Genomic DNA, 23,350 nt, shown 5'->3' with positions numbered 1-23,350 from the left:
AAGGACAAAAACTATTAGAAACTGACTTCTAATTATCAACAAAAAATTGTATTGAAAATGAAAGGGAGTGTATAATTTCTTAGTGGTATGCATGCATAGAGTCTTGTGGCCATTCTGTATTGGTGTTATATAATAAGTATCTTCAAATATTCTTTAAGTTCTTCCATAACAATTATACATATTTTTAAAGGAAACCAACTGGGAAGAACAATAATGAAATCTACCACAAGTGTACAAGTGCCATTAACTTGAATTGTTCTGTTGTCTTCTCATGACCTATGGGTTTAAATGTGTGAATATGAGATTTACTCATATATATCTGTGTGTTTATAATGCAGAGATAGTGACACTGATCTATGATATATTTAAATGATTTTAAATAATAAATTATTATATATATTATTATGAAAATTTATTTAAAACATATTACATTATAAAATTTTACAAAATTTTATTAACTTTTGTTCAAAAATGAAGAAATATTGAAATATTTTACAATTTATCTTAGGCATGTATTATACCAGATATCTGAGACTACATAGGGAAAGTTTCATTCATAAAGTTTTTATGAAATATAAAAAGGTTTTATTTGAAGTAAGTATTGGATGTCTCTGAATTTATTCTGATCAAGGACAGATCTGTAGGGACAACAGAGTCAATCACCTTCCTAGAGTTCTATTGTTAATACAAGCTTGTTTCCTTCAAATAATACATTTATATTTTAATATTTTTATCATTGCGGTACTTTTTAATTTTGTTGCATTTTTATGTTGTTTAAGTTAATGTAGTTTATTTTAAGTAATTATTAAAGCAACAAAGCTGTTGTATTATTATTTACTTCGTTACATAAATTAAAAATTGCTTCCTCACAATATATTCCTGGATCATTCCTTGCTTCTGATAGTTTGGGGAATAGAACTAAAACTGTGGAACTGTATTTTAAACTTTCTCTACAGGTCAAAGAGTGGCATAGGAAGAGTATGGACAATATATCCCTAATCATAGACATCCATTGAACAAAATCCAAATTGTGAAAGAACTTAAAGAATAAGATGAAACATATGCAAATTCTGTAAGAAATTCCTCAGTATCTAGGAAGGAATATCTTAACATATGATTTTTGCATAATTATAATTTTTATATAAATTTCCATAAAATAATAAACCTTAAGCTAAAACATAAACTTTTAATAATAAACCCCATAAAATGGAGTGCAATATAAATGTTTTAACCTTTTCCAGCAACAATACTTTATTAATAAACAATATATATATTAAAATTAATACAAAGTATTAAATAGGGACTGTTTTTTAAACGTTTTTACATACTGAGGCAAATGAATAGTCGAGTAGCCTGAATAGGAACGTCGATCCTGCCTTTGGAGACTTGTTCCTGAAGGTTTGAGAAGGACAGTGAAATGAAGGTTTAGTGTTTCTTCAAAATATGTGAAAATTTTTATATATATTTTATTAATTTAATGTTGTTGATTTACTAAGAAATTAATGATATCATCTAAATATTACTGTATAAATCAAACTGTATTTTTCTTTAATGCATTTTTATTTTATTTATATTTTATTTTTTGAAAATGTTATAAGAATTCATAATTTTTAATTTTAAAAAATTGTTTAAATTCTATTTTCACATTTCAATCCATTAATAGTTTGATTCTGAAGATAACTGTTTAGTCAGATAAAAATGTTTGATTAATAAAATATTGTTGCTGGAAAAGTTTGAACTATTTACATTCATAAACTTTTAATAATTCTGATAATTTTCTCAGTTAACTTCAGTGATGTTGAGATACAATGAATGACTTATAGACAGCATGCAACTATAATGTATTTTTTGTATTTATTAATATTCAAACAAATTATTTCAAAATTATTTAAAACTTATAAACTTACCTATTAGCTTCAGCTAATTTTTCTAATCTGTATTTTTCAGCTTCTGCTGGACGCCGAACTGTGGCTTCCAATTCCTTTTCTTTCCGTAAAATTTCCTGTTCTTGGATCTGTATTTCTTGAGTTCTTTCAACTATTTTCACTTGCATTTGTTCTTCCTTAATCCTTTGACGTGTTTTTGCTGCTTGCAAATTATATGCCAAGTCAGATTCTGCTTTCTATAAAATTTTGAGAATAAAATTTTACCTTAATGTTTTATAACCTATTTGCTTTTACAATATAATAGAGATTTTAAAAAAAATATATTGATTTAATAAAAAACTAAATAAAATTTAGCAGTATTTTATAAAATTAAAATATATTAATGCAAAAACAACTCCAAGCTCTTTAAAAATAACAAAAACAAACTGCTCTGATGAATTTCATTTTTATTTACAAAATACTCTAGTACTTTTGAAAACAAAGTTCATTGTCAGTTTGTATATCTCCTGATGTTGGACTTGGTTCTCCAAAGTGCCAGAAACTATTTTGTAAGGCCACGACTCCACTAGCTGTAAAACACCTCGCCGTAAAAGCTTTTAATCACGTGACCTATTTGCGTTTGCGCTCGGATTGCGGTGGAGGTCCGGCTAGCGAAGCTTTTTACGGCGACAGTACTATTACGGTGTATACGTGATATATCGATATAAAGACAATAATTATATTCTACGAGTTTTTTCTGTACTATAATTACAAATGTAGTAAAAGTAATATCTTTACTTCCATATATTGACTTTTATTATTATATTATTAAGATAATATACAGCACTTATAAGCTTAGCTTTTTTATTATATACTCCTCTAAATTGAAGGATTTTCCTTTGGCTGTTCATATCGCGTGTTTTAGGCATCCATTATTATAATCGGGATACCTCTTGTCGTAGATACATGAATACTTTTGGATGTTTTCGATAAATCTTTCCAGATCTTCTAGAGTAGCCACGAGAGAACGTACACAAAAGCTCGTTTTCCGCTATTTTCGCACCGTGTCACGATGACCTAGATTTCACTGACTTCTGATTGGTGGATGGTACCAGTTTACGGTCGTATTCACTTCGAAAGTTGAACACTGCTCAACTCACTTTTACATTGGTTTTATGACCTGCTCAGGCATAAAATATCATGGTCACGTGATTAAAAGCTTTTACGGCGAGGGGTTTTACGGCCCTTTTACGGCTAGTGGAGTCGTGGCCTAAGTAAAAGTGAGCTCCAACAAAGCAGTTTGTTTTTTTGTTATTAAAACATAGATTAATTAATGATATCAGGTCAGTCCATAAGTTCATGCATATTTTTATCTACAAAAAAAGCAGCAAAAATTTTAATTAAATTTTATTTCAATCTATAATATATTCACCATTATTTTGTACAATTTCTTGCCATCTTGATGGTAGCTTTTTAATCCCGTCTTCGTAAAATGATTTCGGTTTTGAATCAAAATATTCAGAAATAGCCTTTTTTACATTGTTCTCATCCTCAAAAGTTTTCCCTTTTAAAAAATTCTGCAAACTGCGAAAAAGATGATAATCACTGGGAGCAATATCTGGCAAATATGGTGGATGACGTAAAATTTCCCAGTTGTAGCTTTCAAGTTTCTGTACAGTTATTTTTGCAGTGTGTGGTCTGGCATTGTTATGCTGCAAGAGAACCTGCTTTCTGTTCACTAACAATGGTCGATTTTTTTTCAATTTTTCATTTAAACGCTCTAATTGCTCACAATATATTTGAGCTGTAATTGTTTGATTAGGTTCTAACAGCTCAAAGTGAATTACACCTGACATATCCCACCAAACAGACAAAATAATTTTTTTTGGATGCAACCCACCTTTTGCAGTCGGTTTTGGCTGCTTGTTGCAATCCACCCATTGTCTTTTTCTCGTCACATTATTATAGAGGATCCATTTTTCGTCTCCAGTAACCAGCCTACCAAGAAAAGGTTCTAAAGCAATATGCAGGGTTCCTACTCAAATTTTTGTTTTGAATTCCCTGACTTTCCCTGATTTTCCCTGACCAACTTTGTCCAAATTACCTGACCCTCACATTTCTTACAGTGTGGAATATCAACATAATAAAACAGCATTTTATTTACTGCGAACATCGAGTATATCTATCCCTCTTTTTGCCTAGTTGTATGTTTCAAAGACTGCCACATTAAAAAAATACAGTATGCATATATCCTGTAGAAAAATGTATGATAGAATCCACAACTTCAATGTAATGAAAAAATAAGCAATTTACAAATGAAACATGAGCTTTTTATTTTATCATCATTTATCAATATTATTTGTATGTAAATCTAGTAAATACAAGATAGCATAAAATCAACAAACAGTATTCTTTGATATACAAATAGTACTGTACTGTACTTAAAAATTCTTTTCAAACAATGGAAAATTCAACTCCAATCCAAATGATCGATCTTGAGAGCTGCACTGTCTTGACTATTTCTCAAGTTTCTATAAAAAAATTTTTACTCATTCCTTTTTTTTCATCTAATAATTTAATTTTTTTACGTTTTTCTATTTTAGTGAGACTTGTATTCCTATGACGTTATAGTATTACGAAAATTAGGATTCTTAAAATGTATAAAATTTAAATAAAATAAATACACTCAAACCTGTTTTTGTGCGGTGGATAGGGGCCACATAAGAGAAAACGCATTAAAAAAAAAAAAAAAAAAAAAAAAAAAAAAAAAAAAAAAAAAATCGCAGGAAACTTCACGAGTAGCTATAAAAAATACTTTTCGCAACACAAAAAGTATTTTTTTATGCTGTGAATGAGGACCGCATAAAAAATGTCTCACGTGGAAAATAACTCAAAATCGTATGAAATAACTAGGAATTGCTTTTTTAACTCCTTGGGCCTTTTTCTGCAATCCCTAATGGGGGAAAAATCCTCTAAGAAGTTTATTTTTTATATTAATTATTTCCACTTAAATACGAATCTAACATTTAAAAAATTTGCCGGGAAATAATTCCCGCGAAATAAACACCCTTCCAAAAAGTGGTTTTACAGAAAAGCTATATAAAAAGTTAAAAGTAATCGTTAAAAAATACTTTTATTTGATAAATATAGCTGCAGGAAGTGTTATTCTTTCATTTAACAAGGCGTGAAATTTCACACCTGCAGTCTACATTTAACACAATATTTCTGATTTTTATGCTATTAAAATACCAGGGGACCGAAAAAAAGCTAAGAGAAAAAAATTTTACTTAATAAAAAATGAAAAAAACTTGATGTCATAGAAAACATCCAATAGAGTTTTAAAAAATTTTACAGAAGTCAATTATGTTCCAATTTGATTGAAATTTTCATATACCGCACAAAAACAGGTTTGAGTGTACATAAATAAACATCAAACGAAATTACAATTATATGTTAATAAAATATAGAAGTTCAGCGCATAGAATCGTAACTACAAATCTTTTTCTTTTGCAACATAACTATAAAAATTGTTGTTGTTGTTGTTTCGCACAAAAGTTAATCAAATTTATTTTAATTTTTTTAGTAATTTAATTCATTTTTTAAAAATTTACCAGCTTTTTAAATTTATAATTAATTATAAGCAAGTTAACATTGGTTAAACTATCGGATTACCTAGTTGATTTTCAAAACGATAACTACAGTATATCTATTACAAGTATGATGCCTAAATTTGCCAAAATCAGTGGATATTTGTTACCCAACATCATTTCTGTTAAACTAATTATTAAACTATGTATCGAAGTTGCGGAAATTAACGGGAGAGGAGGAAAAATACGCTTGCAGTACAGTTCTTTTCAAGGAAAGTTGTAACAACAAATGTAAAAAACTACTAGTCGGCGCCAGCATTTTACTGTAAATGTCGGGTAGCTATTTATAATTTTTTATGTTGTATAGTAATGTTTTAAACGTGAAAAACAATTAAATCACGGATTTTTACTGATCTATCTAGCTATTTGAAATGAACAATCTAATAAATTACGATTTCAAGTTTTAAAAGTTTGTAAACTAATTTTTAATTAGTTATTTTTTATTCTAATTAACAAATTCATCTTTTTATAATCGCTAAATTATTAAAATTAAAAATTAAACACTATTACATAATAGTAGTTTATCCTGTTATTAATCCACAACTGTAAAATTATATGGCTTCAGAACGGTGAAAAGAGCCATTTCAGATTAAAAACGGATTCTGGTATATATTCTTATTAAAGATTGCATTACTTCTTGCCGCCTGTAGATGGCTATGCTTAGTCAGCCATATTCAGCAAACGAAATCAACAAGGCAGTTAAGGAGACAAATTCCCTGACTTTTTGACAGTTTTCGACAAATTCCCTAACTTTTTGACAATTTTCGACAAATTCCCTGACTTTCCATGACTTTTTCCAAAACTAATGAAAATCCCTGACTTTCCAGGTGCGTAGGAACCCTGAATATGGGATAAAAGAGACGTGCAAATGTTTACACGTTGTTGTCGGTTAGCTATTGACAGTTCATGACACATTTTCCTAGCTTTGAAACTTTTCCGATTTGTTGTAGGTGTCTATGAACAATTCCATGGGATGAATTTAAACGTTCCACAATTTCATCAACTGTTAAAGATGGCTCTGCTTCAACTAGTGCAGAGAGAGCATCATCATCAATGTTAACGGGTTTTCCAGTACGAGCCTTATCCTCCACACTAAAATCATTGTTTCTAAATCTTTCAAACCACTTCTGTGCAGTCCTTGCACTAATTACAATTTGATTATGTACAGTATTTATTTTTTTGGCTGCATTTGTAGCATTCTCACCACTTAAAAATAAAAAGTATAAAACGTGTCTTTTATATTCATCCGTTACTTCCATTTTAACGAAAATAAACAACTGAAATTCTAAACTGTATTATATGAATGAGATCCAATTTAACACTTCAGTGTAAAAATTATCACATTAGACTGACATTTTTAACAGCAAAACAAGATTTTTCTCAAGGTCATAAAAATGCGCATGGACTTATGGACTGACCTGATAAATATTTGTAAACAGGTATGAAAATTAAAGACATAGTAGATGTCTTTAATTTTCATGCTTGCCATGAATTATATGTAAATATAATTAGTTATAGTTAATTGTTATATATATATTTCTGTTGTTCTCATCATTTCACTTTTTCTTTAGTCTTGATGCTCATAGGGGCGATAAACCCAGTAAGGAGGATGGAGAAAAAGGATATATACAGGCAGTTGGGAAAATATGAAACGCTTTTTTGCTTTCATATGTAATGTCCAAAGGAGGTCACTTTCAATGTAAGTACTTTTATCTAAACAACATTTAGATCAAAAAGATAGATGGGCAAGATTTGTTTTAGAGGATCCATATCTAGCCTTTCATCTTGAAAGGAGTAGCACAGTCATGAGCAATGTGTAGCCTTTAAGGTCCTAATATGTCAATTGGCCTTGGGCTTTGTTAGTGTAATTTTATTTTCCTTTTTTCTGACTCCTACCATTATACAACCCTAATTCTTAGGGATTGCATAATCATGGCAAAAAATATCACGAATATTGACTTAATTATCAAACAAACAGAAAAATATCACAAGTATCAGCTTAATAATTAAACTGATATTTGTGATATTCACAAAAACAATCAAAGTAAACTTGACCAGTGAAAAGTTGAGAATAAACTATATTTTACTATTTTACTAGTTTGCATTTGTTATTTTAGTACCTAGTGTATTGGAAATTATCAAATATATTGGTATCAGCAGACTTAAAAGCCTGTAACTTGTAGTGAGTATGGTACCGGTAAAGATTGGTCTCACAATTGGTGAGGGAATGCAAGGGTCCTACAAAGAAATGACACTCGAATACTAAGAAGGAAATATTAAACTTTATATATATATATATATATATATATATAAAAAAAGCTTCATCACCTTGTAATGCATTGTAACAATTACCTATATACCCACTACATAATAATTTATGGACAGCTCTATGATTATAAAACAAAGAATAATTGCATTGATTGACTATGCACAAGATGAATACTTGGGATAGAAAATTATAATGTAAAATTTTAATTAAAAATTCATGTAAGTAAATTTTAAAAGACAAATAAAACTGCACTATAGTGAAATTGGATTTGCTGTCATTATTATCATTGGGAACAGAAATCATTTTCATCTCAAACAACTACAAACACAAAAGTAATTAAGGAAATATTTAATAAATATATAACTACTGTCAAAATATGTGCAAAATCAGTTTATGATGACTTTTAAATCAAAAAGTGCTGTTGTACCATTTCAGCAATAATGGTCAGGTTTTGGGCTATACATAATTTTATTTATTTTTTGTTGTTTGGGTTGTATAAAGAGTTGGCAGAATCACGGATTGGCTGTGAGGGGTTTTTTTTTATTCTTTGTGTGTGTTCGGGTGTTCTGAGGAACTGTGTTGTGTATTGGAAGCAATATCTAGACAGACTTATAATATCAGGCTAGAAGTGAAGGAATCGGTTTGCATTGGCTGAATTGTTAACTGGGTGATTGAAACATTTGTTTGGTTTAAATCAATTGTTGGTAGTGGACATTTCCCGAGAATTAGTTTCTGTGTGAGACTCACGTGTCTGGGTTGGCCAAAAGGACTGGTACTATATAAAATTCATTGTACATGTACCTGTATAGTTCGTAAGTGACTGTATGTGTGACCTAGTGAACAACTTTGTAAATTTTGTATATATCGATGTTCTACCTGTATATAAACTTGTTAAGTTGGCTTTCCTTTGTCCTTCTCACATGGTAATCATCTACCTTCACAATCATCTTAATACCAATTATTGTGATCTCCACACTGTACAGACTTTAAATCTTTGAAGCAAGAGAAAAATAATGATGGTACTTCCAGTTTGCTGAAGTACAATGTTAGATTTGTATGATTGGAAGAATGTAGATGGAACTCTGATTCTGACTGGCTATGTGTGACATTTTTCAATGCTTATTCCTTTATATGTATGTAGATATTTTTATACTTATGTGAAAAAAACAAAGAATTATATAAAATATTCTTTATAAAACTTTTTATAACAAAATATTCAACAATATTATTATTATTAATTATTATTCTTTGAATTATTTTAAGATAATATTTTGCATAAAAAATCAAACATATAGATAACAGTTTTTTAACTATAAACATTATTTGATGAGATGTAATGGCTTTTATTTTATACAAATAAAGAAACAATATTAAAATCAAACCTTTGTATTCACTTCCATATCATAAGCAGCTTTTTTTAATTCAAAATCTCTTTGTGCTTTGGCAATTTCGGTATCATTTTGATATCGAGCAGCTACTCGTTCCTCTTCTGCTAAAGCTTCCTAAAATAATTAAAATATACTTATTACTTACTTTTTAAAATAATGATGCTTCTATGTAAAAAAAATTACAGACTTGATTTTGTTTTCTTTCCAAATATAATAGAGATTAATTTTAAAAATTTACTAGCTGACCCGGCCACGCGTTGTTGTGGCTCGAAATGTATCTATTATAAATGTATAACACTTCCCCCGTGGGGGGAATTTCAAAAAATCCCTTCTTAGTGTACATTCTCTTGACGTACCCTATTAAAACGCAATCAAAAACGCATCTAAAATAGTATAATAAAAGCCGAGTTCTTCACAGTAAGCCTTAATCCCGTCACTTTTCCCGCTGGGGAATATCGAAAAATCCCTTTTTAGTGTATATTCTGTTGACATAACCTATTAAAACGCAATTAAAAACGCAAAAAACCGCATGTAAAATAGTATAATAGAAGCCGAGTTCTTCATGGTAAGCCATAATCCCGTCCATCTCCCCCAACTGGGGGGAATTTCGACATGTATATTATATAAAAACACGTGCGTATTCGAATGCAACGTTGTGTCAAAATTTCAAAGGAATCGGTAGGAACAAACGAACGTTATATTTTATTTATACTTATATTATACGTATTATACGTTATATTAAATATTTTATTTATATAGATAGATAGAAAATGATCTGCTTCAGTCCATTCTCACATAAAAGCAGAATTCCTCACAGAAAAGCAAACTTAGGTCGTCGGAAGTTAGCGCCATCTGTTGGACATAAAAGCCTTAATCCATATATAAATATATTTTTGAAAGGGGGAAATGGTGTAGGGGTATGAAAAATAGATAGTAGCCGATTCTCAGACCTACTGAGTATGCATATAAAATTTGGTAAAAATCGGTAAAGCCGTTTCGGAGGAGTACGGTAACAAAAATTGTGACAGGAGAATTTTATATATAAGATTTAAATAAATTCAATTAATTCACCAAATATTGACAGATTTTTGTGGTGTATTTTTAAACAGCTGAAAAAATTTGGAAATATTTGGTTACAAAATTTTTTAATGTCATTATACAATTCATTGCTATAAAACAATATTATCTAAATAAAGATTATAGAGAATATTTATTAAATGTTAAATATAATTATCATACTCTCTACAGTTTGATACAGTGTGTGTTCATGCAAATTTGACATAAGCCTGACTTCCAGGGGCAAAACAGTTAATTGCGCGTCAGTGATGGTCTAGGGCAGTGGTTCTTAACCTTTTTATACTCGCGGCCCACCAAATATTTCATAATTTTTTTGTGACCCCCATTTTTTTAATAATAATTTATATTTGATAATTTATCTATAATAAATTGATTTTTTTTATTATTGCTTTATTTTTTATATAATAAATGTAAATCATAACTTTATTATTTCATTATCTATTTAAATAACATTCAAACTCCACAATTAAACATGAAAACTCATTAATTTTTAACAGAAAATAAAATAAGAAACATGTCGATAAATCGATCCAATGTCGATGCTAAAACTAAACTAAAACTAAAACGCCCACTTGTCGTAAGGATTTTGCATAACTTTTGCAAAAATATTTAAATTTTCAAAGCCTACTATTTTTCCTAATTATTTTTAAAATTCCAAGCATTAATAGTTTCTTAAAATTGCTTTGGAATAAAAGAAGTAAATACTGCGGAGTAAATAGCATATTTGCATTTATTTCTTCTGTACTAACAAAGTTGTATGTAGGAAGAAATACAAAATAAATAAATAAAAACTAAATAGAAAAACTTTATCTTTCTTATTTCACTTTTGAATACGATATTCGGATTATACATCAATTTTCTTTTTATTATATTCCGAAGGAAATTTTGCATAATTTGGCGGCCCCCGGCAAACTTCTTACGGACCCCCAGGGGCCGCGGCCCCCCTGTTAAGAATCACTGGTCTAGGGTCCATTCGCATTCATTTGTTCGATAAGCCAGTAAAAACTGTAGACTTCTCTAAATGTATTTTTAATATCACAATTACATTCTGAATCGCTAGCCACGATATAAGGGCTAAAATTAAAAATAAATTATAAAAACTTACTCGGTGAAATAAAATGTGCGATGGATATACATACCTGGTACAATGTATTGTTCGATTGTATTAATATACTTTTAAAGAAAATTATAATTAAAATATAGCTTTGTAAAGAAACGTACATAAAAATAACATAAAATATTCTTTACTTTTTAAATCTTAAAACAATCCACTTAGTCAAATATCTTGATACGAGTAGCTAATGGATGGAACTAGTGACGGTCCAGGTAGGTGTGTAGTGAGTGTGTGCGTGCCAAATCCCGAGGGTGCCGATACCGGTCAATGTCAAATGCCTCTTTTGTCGCATCACTAGTATATCTCAAAGGACGCCACAGGGCTGTTGTAAATTTTAAACGTTTCTCACCGTAGCTGTAAAAATCTAACTATGTTAAACTTAATAGTCATTCGTTTTCTAACTAATTCGTTTTAATACCAGGTGTACACGGAAATCAGTTTCCCACTGTACTGAGCGAGTGATTGGTTCTGTTAAGCTTTTGTTGAAGTAAAATTCTGGCTCTTTCAACAGGATTTTATTTATGTCCCCATTCCCTAATCTCTTAATTATTTAGTCACTTCTTAAGTAGAAATAAGTCGAAACCAGTTACTTTGTACCTGAATATCTGTAGTCTTGGGAAAACAGTGGAAACACAAATTTTTATGACAACGGATATATAAATCGTAAATTTAAGAAAAATAAATTCTAGAGCTTTTTTTTTGTACCATTGTATGTACTGTACGTCTCATTCATTAAATTTGGTTGTAAATGATGCTGCCAAAGTAACAGTTAATTTTTAACACTGTACTAGAATTGTACACGTTTTTTCTGCATCCCCTTACAGATGGGACATACTAAATCGTAATGTCACCGGTTTAACATCGAAATCCGTAAGTAATATAAGATGGGAGAGCGGAATAAACGCAGAATAAATATATCAAATATTTTAATGGAGTTTTTTAAAACTCCTGTCAACTATACAGAACTATCATAAAAACGTGCCAGTAAATTCCTATCGGTTGGGTTAAGTTATAAATCTAGTCTACGGTGGGCAACCCTTTTTATAACATGGGCCAGAATAAATTTTACGTTTTTTTCCGCGCTGTAGTAGTTAATTGACGCCTTCTTGTGACTCGTAATTTTTTTAGTCTGCAAATATGAAATAAATAAATAAAAAGTTAATTACTACATTTATTTCTTTTATCGTTTTCGAAAATTACAAAGAATTGGAAAAATAACTATTAATTAGTTATTTTTCCAATTTAATAATCTATTAAAGATCTCACGGGCCGGATAGAAACTTTTCGCCAGCCGTAGCTGGCCCGCGGGTTGCCCGCCGTTGATCTAGTCTCCTTGTTATTCACATAATCGGAGCGAGGGTGGCCGAATATCTAGCAGGCGGCTAACAGCCCACAACCGCTCCGGGATATAAAGTCGCGTACTCTTTACGCGTGTGTCGCTTCTACCAGCTAAACCGTGACGTTTGTGCTATGTAAAGCGCATGCGCCAATGCCTATAATCTGGCTGCTTGGAAGTTGACAGGCAGGCGGATAACAGCCCACAACCGCTCCGGGATATAAAGCTGTACTCTTTACGAGTGTGTCGCTTCTACCAGCTAAACCGGGTGAGGTTGGTGCACTGTAAACCGCATGTGCTAATGCCTATATAATCTGGCTGATTAGAAACTGACCCGGTTTCGACATTCCTTCCGCCACCGAATTATTCGAATATACAATAGCAATCTTATCGTTTTTTTCACATGTAGTATAAGAAATTTGTAAAAGATACATAGAATTTTATTATAAGATTTAAATAAATTCAATTAATTAAAATATTGACAGATTTTATTAGTGTATTTAAAAGCTGAAAAAATTTATATTGTTACAAAATTTATTTAATGTCATTATACAATTCATTGCTATAAAACAATATTATCTAAATAAAGATTATAGAGAATATTTATTAAATGTTAAATATAATTATCATACTCTCTACAGTTTGATACAGTGTGTGTTCATGCAAATTTGACATAATTTGCTTCTTAATTTTTATTTCTCAAAACTTGGTGATGAATAGCTTGGGCTGCTCGATGTACAACTCATGAAGTCTATTAACAGCCTTGCACCTCCTTCTCTAAGTATTAAAAACTTTCATCATTGCAAACTTTCCAGATGCCTTCCATCATATTGGCTTTTCTGAGTAAGAGGTGTTGTTTTAAAACTTCAGCTGTAGAAATCCATTGGTAATATATCAGAGGATATTCCTATTTGTGATATAGTTGATGCCAGTTGAGGCTTTTAACTTTCAAGATATGAAGTCATGTGGTTGGATGCCATGTCATGGTGAAATGTGACTTTGTGAAACTCACCAGAATACAATGAAACTTTTCTTTCTAAGTATGGCTTTAACTCCTCCTCCATATAGTATTCTGCATTAACTCTTTCACTAATGAGAGTTCCAAAGCCCATCATTTCCCTATGATCATGAAGCCTTCTGGCCATCTTTCATTGCAGTAAACCAGTCTCTCATCAGAAACATTTCACATTTAGCATACAGTATCTTCCTCTCCTTACTGCAGTAGCCTAAGTAGATGTAAGCCTTATCTACAGTGATCATACAGTCTGTTTTATTACTAGACAAACAGTTTTCATATAGCTTTCTTACTTTTCTCATTCTGATTTTTATGATGTTAAGGGGTTAGCCTATGTTCTTTTTTCTTTTTCCTAATATTTTATGCACTATGAAGTGCTAAAAGTCAAACATTACCACTTCATTAAAAAACTACAATTTCCAAGCAGTCAATTAAGTTAAGAGCTGTTTGTCTATTTGTAAAAATGTTTATCATATAATTTTCTCCAAATTATTATGTATTGTACCATTTTCTTTTGTTCATCAATTACTCTTTATTACATTCTTAAAAATTATTTTTCAGTTAATTAATTAATATATATAAAATTCATATTGTTTGTATAAAGAGTAATTATGAATTGCAATACAACTATGGAAAGTGTCACAAAGCAATGCAAATTGCTTAATTGGACCATTAAATTTAGTCACAGGAAGAGCCCTAGTACTTGATTAAAATTATAATTAATCTTAAATTTAATAATAGATTAAATTAGATAATGAAAATAATAATCTGATTTTAAACAAGATAAGATATACAGTAAAGAGGCCATATTTTTTGTGAGTAACAATGGGATGCTTTTCATGTTTTGCCAATTCTGAGTACATGTCAAATATACTTGATTCAGCCTACATCCCTCATTGGCCATACCCTGCTTTGCTCTGCATCTTATAATCTAAACTGCCTGCAAGTCTACAAGAGTAAGGGAAAATGTATTCATTTGTGCAAAGATTTTTGGACTTTATTAATCAGAATAAACATTTGGAGATCATCTTTAAAGGAAAAATTGCCCACAGTCACCTAATCTGAACAAAAGATTTGGTGAGTTACAATAGTTCTGACTCACCATTTGTCTTCTAATTTCTTTGTTACAGTGGAACCTCGCTTAATGAGCACCTCACATAACAAGTGTTTCACATAATGAGCAAAATAAATTGTGAAAAAATGACTTGCTTACGAGCAAATTTTCGCATAACAAGTGGCCAGGAGAGGGAAGTCCTGGATTGTGCGCATGCTCCATCTAGCACTCGTTCAGCTAACATCTTAGTGTTGCTTGTGATCATACATTTTTCCAAACTTTTCCAATGCATATTACGTATAAACATCAACAACCATAGTCCATTATATAATAAACCCGCCAAATGATATGCCAAATTCTTGGGCTACATAAAGGCTATAATTTTATATTAGAAATTAATTAATTTGATTAGAGGTAGATAGTTATGCTGCCATCTTGTATTAAATTTAATGACCAATTCCAAATTAAATTTTAGAAATGTCTGAAATAAAAATTAACTATTTATAATTATTAAATTTAATAGGAGATGGAAACATAATTGCCTACCTCTAGTCAAATTAATTAATTTCTAATATTTAATTATAGCCTTTGCATAGCCTAAGAATTTAGCATATCAGTTGGTGTGTTTATTGGACAAATTATCCGATTTTTTTTGGTTTTCTGCAAATCGAATTTGCATTTCAGGTTGATTCATTCCTCGCTACAAAAAAAGATGATGATTCATGCTCCTTAACAATGTTTATTGTATAATTTTCTTTGAATAAACATTATACATAAAATATTTGAGTATACTTTTTGGCATGGAACACATTATCGCATTTTACATTAATTTCTATTGGAAAAATTGTTTCGTTTAATGAGTGTTTCGCATGACAAGTAAGACTGGAATGAATTATGCTTGTTAAGCGAGGTTCCACTGTATTTTCATTCCTATTTTTATTTATCCTATATACACATTCTTCCATTTTGTCTGGATAGTGTCAAATCTTGTTTGTGTTATAAAATCACTGCATTAAATTTTTTTGTGTCATAAACTCTTCTGTATGTAATTAATTGTTCATAGCAATCAGGAATACAATTATTATAATATATTTACTTTAGTATTTTTATATTCAATAAATTGGTTGTTGATAAATATCGTATGTCTCAACAATATGAAAAGTGAAAAAGACAATACAAGAAAGTATTTAGTCTTCTTAGTCAGAAACACTTAATTACTGTTGATTATCTAAGCTACATCCTCTCAAATACATATTTTAAACAATTATTGGCATAGAGTTGATTTTTGAAAGCTGATGGACATGTAAACAATATTATACTCCATCCACATGCAGAAATGAATGAGTCTGTAGGCAACTTTGTCTTTTGAATCCATTTGACATAAATGATAACAGGACATCTCACTGCATTTTATCATACCAAGAAGACTTTTTAATGTAAAGCCATTTTTGTTGTTATGGATTTGTTTTAGACATGTTGTAGAGCTGACAGACAGGCTAAAATATTTATGAAATGCGTGAAAAGGATCTTAAATTCCAAGATTTTAATAACTTAATAAAATTAGTCCTTTGTTTTCCAGGAACTACATTTTCAGTAGAAAGAATATTTTCACTCTTGAATTTCCTGAGTCAAAAAAAGCCAAGATTAAATATTGAAACCATGAAAGCAATGCTAATTACAAAGCAAAATAAACTGTGACTTACAATGTGGTACATTTTTTGTAACAATATTACAAATGATTATAACTTATTAAACAAATTTATCTGAAAAATATGCTTGGTTTGACTATAGAAAACCTTCTACATCAACCCAACTATTAAATTTGATATAAAATTTTATAGATAGATTTTTGAGATATGTGCTTTTTTCAAGCCACCAAATCACTATCACTGATAACGTACTAATAAACTGTGAACAATGCTCATCTATATTTCTTGATAAAATTTTAATAAGAGAATATATATAATAAATTTATCTCTTGAGGCATTCCATCCCAATTATAGTCAGAATAATTATAGATTATTATTCTATTTGACAGTATGCAATTCTAATACAGTTATTAATTACACAATAAGAATTGACGAAGACTGGCCTTAGTTTATTTAAAATATAGAGAAGTTGGAAAATATAAATAAAACAGAATATAACAAAAATAACTAAATGTAAATGTATAAACACTTAAACAGAAGTGAAAAAGTATGTCATTTTGAAGAATAGAAGACTAAAAAAATTTTTTAAACATAATAATGCTGTTTAGAAATAAAACGTTTAGTAAGAACCTAAAAATTAATGATAAGAATGCTGTGCTGCAATGAAAATTATCAACATACCTTAATCGTTGCATCTCTCCTTGCTTCTGCTTCTCCTATTCTAGCATCTGTCTTTACTTGAGCAGTCCGAGCCATTCCCAAAGCTTTTAAGAAGCCCTAATACAATTTAATTAATATTCTTTATATATAAGTCAAATAAAATATTAAAAAATTTCAAATTAACAAAAAATAAATCCTTTATGTATGTTTTTTAATTTTTTCTTTTGTATATTCATTGAAAAATCTGATTAATTAAATATTAATTATATTAAACAGAAATGGAAAATTAATCAATAAATTATTAAGAATTTATTAAATTTATTTAATGTAAAATTATCATCTTTATTTAATGTATTAGTTGATTGTACAAGGACAAAGAGATTGCCATAAATAATAACTTCCAATTTCCTTTCAGAAGTCATACATTTTTACTCCTCTTTGCAATGCTAAAGAAATCCAGATATGCACTTCCAACCTGGTATATATACTATCCCTATTATGGATCATAGAGCCAACCACAATGAGCAATTATTTATTGTGACGATGTCACAATAAATAATTGTCAGGCTGAAATTTTTTGTCACAATGCTTTTGATCTTAATAGTGTCTTGCACCTGTATATCACACTTTACCTGTTAACAACAGAGTCATGCCAGTCATCCATCTAACTCTATTCTGGAAAAAATTTTTGAATTGAAATAATGTGCAAACATTAACTATATACTAACTTCCAGTTTGGACTGGAAGTTAGTACTGTATATAATTAATTGGGGCCTCCTGTCCCTAAGCATTCATATCTAGTATTCACTTTCATCTAACTCTGCTCTTAAGATTAAAAAAGGAAGGACAGGCAGATGCCAGTGTGAATTTATAGGTCTACAATTTGAAAATTGCAGCCCAACTTAGAATATATGGGTGCTACTTGGCAAGCTTTAAACACTCATCTCAAAGAACATTGGACTTCCATCATTAAAGGGCTTGCCAACACAGCATTGACAAACTTTGAAGTAAGTTTTTATTTAATTCATAATCGAGACTTATTTTTCAAGATGCGTTGACTACACATGAAAACATTTAAAATTTTGGAAAAGTTTTTATAGCTGTTAAGCATAATGCAAAGTTTTGAAAACATTAGACATTATTGTTTGCTTATACACAAATACTACAGTGAACTATTGAGGATAAGAATTTCAAATCTTTAATATTATTTATTAAAGATATTTTAATTCTTATTAATAAAGAATCCCTTTCAAAGTCAAACTCATTAAGTTAATGAAGTAACAATGGATAAAAGTTGGAGAAACATTAACATTTGACCCAATTAACATTAAACATTTCTCTAACCTTAACAACTTTTAAAGGTGTATTGCTTACTTCATTAAATTAACAGTAGCTTAGTTGACTTTACTATTAGCTCCAAGTAGAGAGGAAAAGAAAAAACCCATAACTAAAAAGTAATTTGAGCTTTCCCAGAAACTCTGTAAGTTACTAAATTGGATCTGATGGAATATAGAAAAATAAAAACTATTATCCTTAAACTTTTTTGTAGTAAGATAAATAGCAGTTTTGAGGAAAAGCAAGAGTTGGTCATTTTGTGCAGTCAATTATTTAGAGAATACATCATCATCATCATCAAAGACTGAAATGTTCATTTGTGTTATTAAATATATTTATATAATTGATAAAATTTATTAAATTCTTTTTTGGTATTTTTTAATTTAAAATTTTTGGAATCATATTTTAACTGCTTTTCTTACCTGATCATCGCTTACATCTTTAATGGTATATGAGACAACTGTAATGCCCATATTTACCAAATCAGATGATGCAACCTCAAAGACTTGCTTAGAAAACTTTTTACGATCCTTGAATATTTCCTTAGAAAACAAAATTTCCTTAAAAATTATTTTATAAGACTGTGAAATATAGTATAATAATTTATGTAATTAAATTTCAAATTACCTCGACAGACATAGTACACATTATAGCTCTCTGATGTCCTTCTAAAGTTTCTCGAGCAATTGCTCTGATTTCATTCTCCGACTTACCTAAGAATTGTTCACAAGCTGCACGTAACATTTCTACATTCTGTCCTTGGATTTTTACCTTATTAAAATATTTTACCCATATTAACTATAATAAATTAATATAGTCAAAAGTAAAATTATAAATATTTTATAGCTTAAAAAAATAAATATTGTAAAATATAATTTGAAAAATAATTATGGATATACAATTCTCAGGTTTTTTAAAGATCAAAATGAAATATTTGCTTAAATGTTACTTTTGAGCTTTCCAGACCATCCTTAGGAGTACCCAAGGGTGGATTTAGAGAAGTATGTAGGATGCAGTTTCACTCCTTTTGTGGAATTTTTTGCACAAAAAGCTTCAGGTTTTAAAAAATTTTCTAAGGCATATTGTTTCATTTTTGCACCCCTCTGAAAATTTCTTGATCTGTTATTGAGAGTACCAACATCACTGTGTTATTGAGAATACCAACAAACTCACATCATGTTTCTGTCACAACAATGTTATATTGAATGTTGCTTTTTGGAGATTAGGAAAACTGGTTAGACTTGCGTAATTGGTTACATGACAAAGGAGCAAAGATTACAGAAAAGATAACACTGTCTTGACTCACAGAAGGTCAGTGGTAAAACAAGATCACCATCCTCAATGGTTTCCCGAGGGGGCAACAGCACCACCAACCTTTTATTACATAACAGGAAAAATATTTACAAACATCACTGTGACACAATGTGTTGTACATATCGATGCCATATAATATTTAACAGTAACTTCAATCATTGATTCCAACAAACAGTAGTAGTGACAGTAAGAATGAGCTGGAAATCCCAAAAGTACCAGGATTAAGGATATTTAATTTGCTTGACATTACTTACATAATTAATGTCAAAGACGTAGAAACCCATTCTTAACACATGGAAATGGTATCTATGGGATAGAAGTATGAGCACATGATAAGTACAGAGTGCACAGTGGAAGATGTGCAGAAACCATTCACTAAACTTATAATGGGACTTCTTAGTTTTTTTGTTATTGGGCTGTAATTTGAAAAAATTGTAGACCAAATTACTGTTGTCCATCCATCTTTCCTTAATCCCAAGAATGGGATTAGATAGATGAAAGACTAGATCAAATAGGGAAACCTTAGAGGCAGGAGACCCTGATTAACTATATAAGAATTTCCGATGCAAACCAGAAGTCATCTTATTTCAATTCAAAAATTTTCCCCTGAAAGATGTTAGATTTATGACCAGCATGACTATTGTTAAAGGAAAAGAGTATGATGTACAAGGGCAAGCCACTACTAATTTGTGGTGGAAAGCATATATTTTAAACTAAATTAAAAATATGATTAAAAACTGAAGTACAGCATTGTGCTGCTGTCACAATAAATAAATGCTTGTTATCATATTGTGTTTTTTGTTGCTTGTAAATTTATCATAGAATTTATCATATTAATTAAACTTTAAATCTTAAGTGTTCTTAACCAATTGATGTTTTCAACTATTGGAATTTTGTAGATATGTTCAAATTTAGGTGGATGAGGTCTCTAAAGAAAGGTTGCCTCAGCCATGAGACTGTTATTTCCTGAGATGTGTAGAAAGAACAAAATGAAGACATTTTTAATGTACTGTCTCATTTGAAAATTTGCTTGCAAATTTTCTAAATTTATTCAAATTTAGTTTTTGTGCTGTCTCTGAAGATGAGCTTTACTTTTAAATTTTTCAAGTATTCAATCACAATGTTTGAATACTTTGTATTATGAATACTTAAAAAATTTAAAACTTAAAGTAAAATAAGAGGATATTGTAAAATCTGTTTTTGCATCAAATATTTTAATTAAAATTTTAGCCAAAGTGAAAGTGAATTTTAGTCATTTTTAACAAATTCCTACCAAAATATTTTATGTTGACTTTACAGATAACTAGTAGCATATCTAATCTTCTAACATGTTTACATGAATGCTACAGCCCTCAGCTTTATTTACATACTATTAAAAAATGTTTGAATATTTCAGAACCCCTATCTCATACAATACACACTATTGTAGCACAAAACAAACAGACAGTTGCAAATCACCAGACAACATACAGAATGAGAGAATAAAATGTCAACTGTAGACAAGTATTCACTCTCTTGAAGTAACCTCATTATTAAATAATTATTAATATATAATTAAAATTTATAACTATAAATTGTAACTTTTATGCCAATAACAATAATTCTAAATATTAAATCATTAGTCTATATAATTAATGCAAAATTATCCTAATGAAAATCAAGCAGTTTTCATTTATAATTTGGCCAATAAAGTTAAGCAAATATCTTTATGCATAGGTAAAAAAATTAATAAACTAGAAAAAAAGACAAAAGAACAAGATTAAATTCAAGTACATTTATCGATTTTAATGACATTTTCAGAAATGTTATCAATCTTTTTTCTTTTATTGTTCATCTAACAATAAGGAAATATCCACTTTAGTACTATATGAGTTTGTGGGCATGTTTGGAAATTCTAACCAGTAATACTGCAGTAGTAGCGATTGATGTCATTGGTCACAGCCAGTTATTATGGGCAATTAGCATATGCTGGTTATTTTGTGATGTTCAATATGGCGGAAAGTCAAGAGGAGGTGATATTAATTCTGTCATTGCTCTCGAATATTGATTCAGAATCATATGATGATGAAGATTTGACAAGTTCATCAGAAGATGAAAATGAACTTGTAGAATTTTTTGGGCAAGCATTAGAGAAAAATTAATCTTCATTTAGTTTATATTGTGAAATAAATAATTTTGTAGCATTTGCTGGCCATTGACCATGCTGTCTTGCCCCATCTGAAATTTGAGATGACGTGTTAAAAATATAAATTTATGGAAATATGAAGAAATGTCATTTCAAGTCAAAAATATCTGAAAATTTCATACAAGCTTGCCAATGATGCTACAAGTATCATATGCTATGATAATACTATTTTTAAAAATGCTATTAATATTGTGACTTTCTGATCATGGTCACTTTGTGCTGCAGAAACAAAATGTTGTTTTATTTCCTCTAAATTTTTGAAATTACAGCCACATTCATTACACTGTGATGTGTCCACCATCTTGTAATTCAATAGAACTATAACTGCTTTGTCACTGTGGTTACTTTGGTAAGTACTGCAGAACAACTGATGATGAGATAATTATGATTTTTAAACATGGTTATGACTAGGGATTGCAATCCAGCAGTGTTTTGAATCCAGCTGGATTTTTGCTGGATTGAAATCATTCCAGCTGGATCCAGCGTCGGATGTATTTTTGGTGCAATAGTATTATCTGTCTATCTATCTATCCTTATGTTTTTTAAATGAAATAAAACATTTTTAAAAAATACTTAAGAAGCTTTTATTATTTAGACTGGTCACTATAAATCAGTAAAACTTCTTACACATTTAGGTAGTAAACTTAACTTTGGTTCGGTTTAACACTTGAGATAGAGATAATTAACTTTAAATGTTTAGTTAGATTATAATTATAATGTAATCTTTAAGTTAAATAATAGCAAAGGTAATTCTACTGATTAATTTATATTAATATATTATAATAATGTAAGGACAGATAATCAGTGGCTAAGTGGCTATCAGTCTTACCAGTTTTCTTATATAGGCTCTACATATTAGTCTGTAGTTATTTATAAGTATATAAAACTATGTACTGGAAGTAAAATAAGTTAAATAAACTACACCTTTATCAATCCAGCAAAATTTAATAAAATAATAACGTTTTCAATCGTTTTTAACGATCTTCCTCGGTTACAAAAAAAGTAGAACATTAAATATAGAACATAAAATGTGTTTGGAATAAATATAAAAATTAACGGAAAACGTCCAAACGGACAAAATATAGATAAATAAACAAAATAAATAGCGGAAAAAGTATATACAGGGTGTTTTTTTTTAAACTGACGGTACTCAGAAACATCTGTAGAGCAATCTAACAGCCGGACTGTCGCCAAATTTGGGAGAGTGACTAAGGACGACATGGAAAAGAGATTTTGCGAAGAAAAAAGTAATACCTAAATTCGCCGGTAGAGGAGGATTTGGCGCTGTTGTAGCGAAAAAGTTACCAGCACTTCACTGAAGAAAGGGTCATCAGTCGCTTTTTTCCACTTGCATGGCCGCCTCGCTCCTCGGATCTAACCCCATGTTACTTTTTCCTGTGGGGTTACTTAAAGTCCAAGGTCTATCTTGGTAGTGTCCCAAA

At 29.8% G+C, this 23,350-nt stretch overlaps 1 protein-coding gene across 3 annotated transcripts in view; it reads right to left on the bottom strand.

Annotated features, from left to right (window-relative positions):
- The window catches only part of LOC136978249 (flotillin-1-like), a 43,902-nt gene that overhangs the window by 6,898 nt on the left and 13,654 nt on the right, over positions 1 to 23,350 (bottom strand). Inside the window, exons 4-8 of one of the 3 annotated variants that reach the window (XM_067273932.1) lie at positions 19,037 to 19,180; positions 18,832 to 18,969; positions 17,096 to 17,191; positions 9,164 to 9,283; positions 1,908 to 2,122 (exon numbers count right to left, since the gene is read on the bottom strand). In XM_067273932.1, the coding sequence (XP_067130033.1) occupies positions 1,908 to 2,122; positions 9,164 to 9,283; positions 17,096 to 17,191; positions 18,832 to 18,969; positions 19,037 to 19,180 (713 nt within the window). The remainder of the gene's footprint in view (positions 1 to 1,907; positions 2,123 to 9,163; positions 9,284 to 17,095; positions 17,192 to 18,831; positions 18,970 to 19,036; positions 19,181 to 23,350) is intronic. The other 2 variants (XM_067273933.1, XM_067273934.1) reach the window with 2 other exon arrangements.

This window comes from Centruroides vittatus, unplaced genomic scaffold (assembly GCF_030686945.1).
Source record: "Centruroides vittatus isolate TY-2023 unplaced genomic scaffold, ASM3068694v2 contig_5, whole genome shotgun sequence".
NCBI lineage: Eukaryota > Metazoa > Arthropoda > Arachnida > Scorpiones > Buthidae > Centruroides > Centruroides vittatus.
Note: the sequence above shows the minus strand (reverse complement) of the source record. Positions and strands in the feature narration are given on the sequence as shown.